The 9,723-nt window shown below is 43.4% G+C and overlaps 1 protein-coding gene and 1 pseudogene across 1 annotated transcript; one reads left to right on the top strand and one right to left on the bottom strand.

Annotated features, from left to right (window-relative positions):
* Positions 1-438: 438 nt before the first annotated feature.
* LOC146649352 (uncharacterized) lies at positions 439-2,066 on the top strand. The gene is made up of 3 exons (XM_085387499.1): positions 439-1,171; positions 1,296-1,578; positions 1,713-2,066. Exons 1-3 carry the CDS (start codon positions 840-842, stop codon positions 2,064-2,066), a joined length of 969 nt encoding a protein of 322 aa, XP_085243625.1. The 5' UTR covers positions 439-839.
* Positions 2,067-6,215: 4,149 nt separating this feature from the next.
* LOC146649351 (histone H1 pseudogene) lies at positions 6,216-8,677 on the bottom strand (annotated as a pseudogene).
* Positions 8,678-9,723: the final 1,046 nt, after the last annotated feature.

The following is a 9,723-nucleotide window of genomic DNA, read 5'->3' as shown; positions in this document are numbered from 1 at the left end:
GCAGATCAATGCAGTTATGATTCTACAGGGTATAGCACACCATAGCTGACATGCTGTATTCTCTGTTGACGCGACATGGAACTACTCGCTCAAAATACAAGGAATAATGGAAGCTTTAAAAATTAAGTCAACCTTAATGCATCCATTATATAATTGAGTCGCAGAAGTGGGTCTCTCATGTTCCTGTTCCTGTGTGTCACTTTGCACATTCAGTGATGAGCAACAACCCTAAGACCATTCTGCCCGCAGGCCCCTCACTGCTTGTTCAGATGTCAGTGTGTGTCGAAGCGCAAGAGAATGAAGACCATGCACAACATCAAAAAAATAATAGACATTTAAAAAGTGTTAGTTTAACTACAGGTCGATCTCCAAACTCCCTTTTATATCCAAAATATTGGAAAAGGTAGTTCTAAAACAACTTCAGACCTTTGTAGATGCAAATGGTATTACAGTTTTTCTCAAATGTTAAAACACAAAAGCCAATCCTGTAACCCAAATGACCAGTAGTCTAAACACATTTACTAAATGTAGCCACCATATTCCAGTACCATAAACACATGTCACATGAAGACACAATTCACAAAACACAACCCTCTGTACTCATAAATCTAAACACATTTTTCCTTGCCAAAACACATGTTGCAAAACAACTCTGCTCATATTCTCAAATGAAAGCCCATGTGATGCAAAATGCTTGCCACAGTCACCAATCTGTGAACACAGGGAACACACCTGGCGTCAGTCACTACACACAACGACTCAAAATTGAAGACACCTGTTGCTAATGATGTGACCCCACCTATGAAAGCATAGTTTGGTGAAGATGCCAAACAATCACAATGGATGAAGGCATTCAAGCGTGCGGAAGGAGAAGAGCTGCAGGCCAAAGAGGAAGAGGGGTTGAGATCAGAGGAGGAAGAGGTGAAGGCCTAAGAAGAAGAGGAGTTCGGAGTAGAGGAGGAAGACAAGGAGGCCAACAAGAGAGAGGAGAAGGTCCAGGTGGGAGAAGAAGACAACCTCGCACCATCATAACAGATGATATGCGAGCAACAGTAATTGACCATGTCATTGTCCATGGCATGACAATGGCTGAAGCGGGACGAAGAGTACATCCAAACCTGAGTAGGTCCACCGTGGCCACCATTATCAAGGCATTTAGACAACACAACAGGTATAGTACGCTATTGCTTTCTTTGTCACACTACAGTTTTACAGGCCTGTGAAAGTGGTCTGTTACCTTACATGTAGTTTTACATATAAATCAGTCAATTGACAACACATGTTTCTTTCTTTAGAGCTGAAAGAATGCCACATAGAGGTGGGAGGATTGCCATATTCACAGCAGCACAAGAAACCCTCATTGCAGATATGGTCCGTGAGAACAACTGCATTAGACTCCGAGAGATCAGAGACAAAGTCATTGCAGATAATGTAAACTTTGAGAACATTGATGCTGTCAGCGTGTCCACAATAGACCGAGTTCTCCGGCGCCAACAGATGAGGATGAAACAGGTCTACAGGGTTCCCTTTGAGCGCAACTCTGCGCGACACATAGGACAACGTTACGAGTATGTGCAAGTACGTATACATCCATGTCCACAGTACAGTTAGTGGACATACTGTGTTGCTTAGTGGCCTACATTACTTCTGGACAATACTGTGCTACCTGATTGACCGTTCTGAACACCTGTACGCTTTTCCATGTTCCACAGAGGATAATGCAGTTGGACGCGATGGCCAGACCCCATGAGTACCTCTTCCTGGATGAGGCTGGCTTCAACCTCCAGAAACGAAGGCTAAGGGGCCGTAACATCATTGGCCAGAGAGCCATCACTGAGGTTCCTGGCCAACAGGGGGGTAATATTACTCTTTGTGCAGCTATGGGTACGGAGGGGCTTGTCCACCGGCATGCTGTCCTTGGGTCTTACAACACCCAACGTCTCCTCACCTTCCTAGAGGAGCTAAAAGACATCCTCCTGGACCGTCAACAACACCATCCTAGGCTAGCACATCACATGTATGTGATCATTTGGGACAACGTCCGCTTCCACAAGACACACTGTTAGGTTTGTAGCTTGAACCCATCCGCTGGAACGTTGAAGACAATATAATTACACTGCTAAGCAAGACACAAGTAGGCAAACTTCTTCATGGTACTCGTGCACGGGAGAGAACCGGACAAACGCCGTTCCTTCGCTTGACCCCAGTAGCTCTCGTCCGTTCTCCCATACACTGTCCTTTTATTGAGGTTACATGAATATGCATAGGTTCATTAACATACGACGTCTACATACAAACAAAGAGTACCTTGCCTGTGTGTGTGTGTGTGTGTGTGTGTGTGTGTGTGTGTGTGTGTGTGTGTGTGTGTGTGTGTGTGTGTGTGTGTGTGTGTGTGTGTGGACTGCTGATCAAAGGGTCAAACATTCTTGGTCAGGAAGAGGGTAGCCTCCCCCTCACCCTAGATGGTTCATCCTAGATAACACGGTGAGGAAGTCCTGCAGTTCATCTAAACAAAGAGCACTTAGACTAGAACAGACGCAACTACGTTAATCCTACCATAAAATAATAAGACACGGTATGACCTCTCATGCTCCCAAAGTGCTGTCTAATACACACAAAGTTTGCAGACTATCAAGGATCAAAACCTCTACCAATCTACAACTAATTACAAAACTCTAAGCATATATAAGTAAATATTTCTAAGCATAAATGACAATCAACAATACAAATCTAACATTTCCCCCCTTTTTGACCTTTATGCTTGAAAAGTTCCCAGGTATGAATACCTCATGTCTGACAGTTTCAATGCAAACCTTTTTATACTCAGCATATGTCAAATCACCCTAAATTACTGAAAAGGTACACAGTTTAATAAATGTATTAGCAGTTACCCCATTCATTGAGCTCATCTCATGGCAAACTGCATCTTACGAGCAACCAAAGAAATTGTTAATTTAATAGTGAAACTAAAAAAGTAACATTTTCAAAAACATCTCAGCTTGGTGGTGCTTCCTCCGGGTGTGCACATCACATGTCTCTCTGCAGAGTGGTTTAAGCTCTGCAGGGCGTCATGAATGTCTCTTCCAGTTGTTTCCATCACTGTCCATAGGACCAGAGTCCAAATGTATGTAGAATAGACATTCAAACATACCAGTTGGTTTTGTTGTTCGTCAACATGGGTCTCAGCTATTTCCAAGCTGCAGACCTCTCAGCACTCTAGTTTTATGGCCTCTTACCAGCCCCCATCACCTGACTTCAGACCTTCGTCTTGTGAGGGGGATATTTATGACTCTGCCATTGTCCACGCTCTGCAGAAAAAGCTCTCTGTGGAAAGGGTGCTGGGTTCCGTCATCTTACTGCTGTTATGATCCCAGCAGCCTTCAGAGTGTCATCGTATGCACAGTATAGTGGCACAGCATTAGGTGATGTTCATAGGAAACTGCTGTCATCACCACCATAGCTTCTGGTTCCTGTGCTTTCACAGAATCATGATGTCATCCTCGAACTCCTTCTGCGCTGTCGATGGAGCTTGGCACGCTCCCCTCATCCCACGAGTTTTCATGTTCCAACGCTGCTGAAGGTTTAAGGCAGAGCACGTCGTACACCTTAGTCGTCTTCCTCAGCGTCAATATTGAATCTTTCATTTTATTTAAAATCTTGCTGTGGGAAGTCTCCTCTTGATTTCCTGGAAGCTTAGTAGCACAGCTCTCTGTGTGATGTCTGCTGTGCTGAAGATGATCTCTGATCCTCCTGAAGCCTCTCTCCCATCTTGTGGACAATCCTCTCCTCTATTTTGCAGGCAGTTTCATGGTCCTTGCTGTGGCTCCAAGGTCTGATTTCATGATGGGCCCCAATCAGCTTGATCTTTGACCTCAACCACTGCCTGGTCCTGTCAGCTATGCGCTTCTCACTGGGCCTCTGAAGATTTCTCAGGAGATTACTGCTGCACCTGTATTTCCTTGCTAGGAAGACAAACTATTTGGAGAGTATGTCAACAATCATCAAACCACATTCTTTAGTTCAGTGAACTTCACTTATAGGCCATCAAAGCCTCATCTGAACATGGGTGCACCACTTGCATAGGTTTAATATTTGTAAATAAAACGGCTAATCACACAAATCACTGCAACAATAATAAAAAACATTGTTTAATGTTAATCCTTGGACCCCTCCTCTTGACGCATGGACACACCCATGCGTCAACTCACCAAACCTGGATTCCAGTCTTAAAGAAAAAGATTAGCTAGATCATATCCCAGGCAACATCAGGGCATCTCCTCCCCTGGAGCAGCACCACCCTGGACCCATAATCCTGCAATGAAAATGTTAGTGTGCTTTGCATATTAAGTTTGCTTAACACCTGGCTCTCCCAGGAGCCTGCATACACACCATCATGGCCTGGAAAACAAAATCTGGAAGTAAAATCAAACTTCATACCTGTAAACAATTGTATCATAAGGACAAGAAGCATTCAACATCAGCAAGACAAGTGTCATGTGCAGGTTTTCTCAAATCAGTAAACTACAATTATTTTCATAAGTCGCCTCAGACATGGATTATCCCATGTACTCAGGCAACATTAATGTAATCGGTGACTGCTCTTAAGCAAAGTCACTCCACTTATATATTACTATGGGCTCAAAAGTGGCCAGCTAATGAGCCCATATCAAACTATCCCAGAAACACTGTATCTCTTATTTGTTTTACTCATGTCACTTGTCCGGTTCAGCTGAATCTTCCACAGCATTCTCAAAGAAACTAACATTAGCAATACACATTGACTGTAGTCAGACAGAGGTCAGACACAGGTCAACAGGTTACAGAGGTGCCATAAAAACACCATAAAGTCAACCCTAGCTGTGGAAAGAAGTAACACCAGTTCTCAACACAGGAAATTTCACACAGGTTATTCACATTATCAAAGTAACCTTCACATTTTCCCATCAACACAATGCAACAGCATCACCACTCATAACCTGTAAACACAGTTTTCCTCACACATAAACCCAGAAATCCTGTAGTAGGAAAAAACATCAACCAGTTGTCCTGGTATAAATCGCATCATCAATTCACATGAAGAACTGGCATGCTGTAAGAAAAGAAAATGCAAATATTAGCGCTTGCGCAGGCGTATGCATACTTTGTCACAGATATCTCTGTGAGCAACTCAAGCCTATGAATAACACACCTGATAAATGCACAGACACAGAAAATGGCATTTAAAAGGTTAAATCATCATGCAACCTCGAGTGTTGCTGTCATCTTTCTGCTCCTGTAAAAGGAAACACATGGGTTCATCTGCACCTTTGTCAGGTGGGGGTTAGCTTCACACAATCATGTTCAGTCAGTCAGTCAGATATTTTAAAATTCTTACTCATTCACTCAGTGGTTCCTTCTTTTGCTAATTGTGGAAATTATCATCGCATTCGTTTCCACGCTCAGCAAAACGACGTTATTTCAAAAAGAAAAATAATTTAGACTGGATTTCCTCGTTGAATCCTTTTTGGGGGGGACTCTCATTTCCTAATTGTCCCAAATAAGTGGCTTTCTCCTGAACCCATTTTAAATGTGGAGAAACTCACTTGCAACAATTTTCTTGACGACGTGTAACGCTTTTAATTCCCGACTTGCAGATCTGCTCAAAGAAAAGAAATTCACAAGCAAAAATCAGTGCTTGTTCAAAAATGAAAAATAAAAAATAACAGATTATCAAACCAAACTCTCAGTGCACTGTGAAAGTATCAAAATAAAAAGGCCCTGTTAAGTCATGACACAAGCTCCTCATCTCAGGAGGGTAAATCATACCATTAGCATGGTTTATCATACCATCATACTAATCGGCAGGCTCAACTTCACACCAAAAGAAAAATCATCAGCTAGATTCACTCCAAATCAACCATCAGCTGCACAACACACAACATAATCCTAATGTCTTATTAGCTATGAGTTTAATTACCAGGTCTGTGCTCTTCACTCATTTAGGCCACAGATCTATTTTATTCAATTTCCCTTTTCCCTTCATCATAAAACATGTGACATGCTGTCATGCACTTCACAAAACAGTCTGTTCTGACGTATTCAGAGTTGTGTATCTAAATACAGGATTCACTCGCACATCAAAGCAGGAAACTCAGTGTTTTAGAGTCTCCACTCAACACACAACAACTCCAACACATCTCATTCACTCATACTAGAATTCAGTCACCTTTCATTAATCTAAAACTGATCAACTAATTTGCATATCAGCTATTAACCCACTAAGTTGACAGGACGACAGAAAAGCATGTTCAAAATAGTATCACAAAAGACAATTTCCCTCATACAGTAAATTACATGTGCTGCCTCAATCAAACAGGAAGCTTCTCCCAATTTACCATTTTAACAACTAAATTTATTGTCTGATCACTGGTTGGTCAAACCAGGATCTTTTTTCTCACAAAAGTTAAACTGTTGTCCTGCAACTTGGAGAGTCAATTTTTTTCTTTAGGATAAATTCAGCATTTGATAACAAGTGTCTGCTAAATTGACACTATTGTAACACTGATGAAAGATAACAAGCTAATTTTCATTGCATGGGTTTGTGTTATTAGGCAGGTCTAATGCATGTCTGTGGAGCTGCATCTCCAGCAGAGCATGTTCTTAAAGCTGCCTTTCCTACACATTTCTCTGCTATTATTTAATCATTTCTTAACTAATGTGCTATGAGTCTTCATGAGTCATTTTGTGTTTGGAATTGTTAGTAGGGTTAATGCATGTTCTGCTTGTGTGTGTGTGATTTTGTATATGTTTCTATTTTCGCAATGTTTCAGACTCCGTCTCAATTTTCCAACTTAAGCAGTCAGTTTTCTTTTCCCCAGGTTTGCTAACCCAAATTTTGATTTCCCACATTAAATAATTCCTATGTGTTCTCACCTAGTCTTCTCACTCTGTTGTCCTCTCACTCTTTTGTCCTCTCCCTCTTCAACAGTCCCGGCAGTTCTCCTTCAGCTTTGTCCTGTCTAGTAGCTGAAGTGCTGCTGCTGCCTTCTTGGGCGACTTCTTAGCAGCTGCTGCCGGTTTCTTGGCTTTGGCTGCGGCGGGCTTCTTGGCTTTGCTCTCAGTAGCCTTGTTCATCTTGAAGGATCCGGAGGTCCTGGTGCCCTTCGCCACCAGGCTCTTGATGGCGGTCTTGACACGGGCCTTGTTCTTGTCCACATCGTAGCCTCCGGCAGCCAGAGCCTTCTTGAGAGCGGCCACAGACAGGCCGTTGCGCTCCTTGGAAGCGGCCACGGCTTTCACAATCAGCTCGCCCACGCTGAGGCCGACCTTCTTGGGCTTGGAAGTCATCGTCTTCTTCTTCTTGGCCTGAACCTCGGCGCAGGGCGTGTTTATGATGGAGCCTTTCCCACCACAGCGCTGGCACGTTGAACGCATCATGAAGGGTCCATTTCTTTCATGTCGCTAGCCGCATGTGGCTTGCCCGAGTCACTCAGTCCTTTTTGAGCATTTCAACATGCTGCCGCCGCAGACCCTGGCCTCAGATCCAGCAAGTTTAGCGTGCTGATCTCCAAAAAAAAGTCCCGAAGGCCAGAAAGACATCAAATAAGTGTCTCGTGCTGAGAACTCAAACAAAAACTCCTCTTCACGCTGCCATCTTGCTCGCCCCTCCGTGAAATTCAACCAATCAGACAGGAAGATGGGTTTGCTTTCTTCTTCTGCTGCTGTTTATCCACATTGCTGCTGCTTTGCTGGGACTTTTTGTGCTCAGGACTTGCTGCTGTCTCTTTATCATGTTATTGCTTTGGAGCTGCATTCCTTATCTTCAGGGAGGAGTGAGCTCGCTTGTGAGGTTGAGAAACACATGGCACTGTAAATAAGTCAGCCAGAAACTTGGCCTGCATGTTTCCAATGATGTTAAACTATAACTTTCTTCCGACCGCTGCATGTGGAAAATTGATTCAGGTCTGCTTTTCACCTGAAAGTGACAAACTAAGACATTTCATTATTATCATCACTGCTTAATCAACACACATCTCTCTCTGTGTGTGTTTTTGTGAACAGTCTTTTCTTAAAAGCAGAAAATGAAATTGTAGTTGTTTTTGGCTGATCAACACAAAACCTTTTTCCTATGATTTTTCTTTTTCACTCTTTTTTTTTTTTTTTCGTTACAATAGCTGGTGACCTGCAGAATCACCGCTCTCACTCACAATCAAAGGCAATTACTTTTACACAGCGCACAAAAACACTGTGATGTCAGACACATTCACACTCACTTTTTCATCTGCATAAATAAACCATATGGCTGGAGATATGTGCCATGGTGATCCATAAGCATGATCACCAGTTTATTTAATTATTTTTAATCCAACAAAACAAATAAACAAAAACATGATGCTGATGCTACACACACACACACGAGTCAAGGTGCAGAAAAACTGCTCATGGAAACGCTGCACACTCTCTGTTTCCCTCTCTTTGAGTAGTTCTCAGACAGCTCTTGATCTGATAATGTGTAGCTTGCTCATCAGCTCAAAAAACAAAAACAAAACTGCAACGCGACATCACACAGTAGTTGCATGCTCTGCCCACAGTGGCAAAGTCTTACACTTACATATTCAACACAGCTTCTCCATCATGTATTTTTAGATGTTTCATACAGGGTTGAGCATATTAGTTGTTTTCACAGATGTGCTCTATATCTCAACAATGGCTCATAACAAGACGACCGTCTTCCACACAGGTCAAGTGCCTCTATGCACTTCATTAGTTTAAATATTTACCTATATCACTTCACCTCACATGTCATTGTACTGAATTTAAGCAACCACAAGTTTAATGTAGGTTACTTTTAACAACTATCCACCTCAATGGTTTGGCACACAGGCTGTTAACATTTTGTGTCAGGAAGGGGTGGGGGGAAAGCCACCCACCAGAGCACAGCTGCTGATGTGGGCTGGCCTTTTCCACACGCTCTTCAAGGCTGGTGTGTTTTCTGAAAACTTCTAACATTTGAATCTCTTCCATTTATAAGCCTGCGATTAACCGCACGGCTCAGGTCCGCGTGAAACCCGCGCGACCGCATTCGCGTGCACCCACGCAGCTGTGGAGCCTTCGCTCTCTCTCTTTTATACATAAATACTTTGTGCTGCCAGGAGCAAAGTCCAGCACAAACGTCTTTCTCCCTCTAACTCACTCTTGGTTGCTTAGAAACCCATGATAACAACAACAGTCGGTGTTACAGACCACGTGTTCTGCTCCGCACACACTCACACAACAACAACAACAAAAACGACGACGACGACAACAATGACAACAACACAAAATAGGCCTACTCCGGACTCACACCGGACCGCTCGGGACCCTGACCCAGTTGTGGGACGCTCACCCACTCGCGCGACAAAACCCAATGAAGGGACGCTCGGGACACACACCCAGGGCGATTTCAAAACCGGACACTCACCGGACGCTTGGGACCCTTGGGCGATTTAACCAAAACTTCTTTTTCGGGACACTAACCCAGTTATCGCTCCACAAAGCAGCGAACTTCTCAACGCCTCACAAAATGGCGGAGACTGCACAACGACACGGTTATAGAGTCGGCCTCTTTAAACTTACTTGGCGTTGCTTAGCGTGTAATATCAGCCTGAATCCCGCCGATCGCCATTCATCGAGGAGAAAGACAGACAGCGAATCCACAGGAACTTCCTGGCTGACATCAGTCTTTCAGCGTGCCTCCCCCCCCTC

Source organism: Rhamphochromis longiceps, linkage group LG17, assembly GCF_057381845.1.
Source record: "Rhamphochromis longiceps isolate RC_006_pf linkage group LG17, R_longiceps_female_GT1.1, whole genome shotgun sequence".
Classification (NCBI taxonomy): domain Eukaryota; kingdom Metazoa; phylum Chordata; class Actinopteri; order Cichliformes; family Cichlidae; genus Rhamphochromis; species Rhamphochromis longiceps.
Note: the sequence above shows the minus strand (reverse complement) of the source record. Positions and strands in the feature narration are given on the sequence as shown.

What these genes read in the sequence shown, in the direction of transcription:
- LOC146649352 (XM_085387499.1), top strand. Translation starts at nt 840, where the DNA reads ATGGATGAAGGCATTCAAGCGTGCGGAAGGAGAAGAGCTGCAGGCCAA. An exon ending in GCATTTAGACAACACAACAG is followed by an intron (nt 1,172 to 1,295) that starts GTATAGTACGCT and finishes TTCTTTCTTTAG; the next exon opens with AGCTGAAAGAATGCCACATA. An exon ending in AACGTTACGAGTATGTGCAA is followed by an intron (nt 1,579 to 1,712) that starts GTACGTATACAT and finishes CATGTTCCACAG; the next exon opens with AGGATAATGCAGTTGGACGC.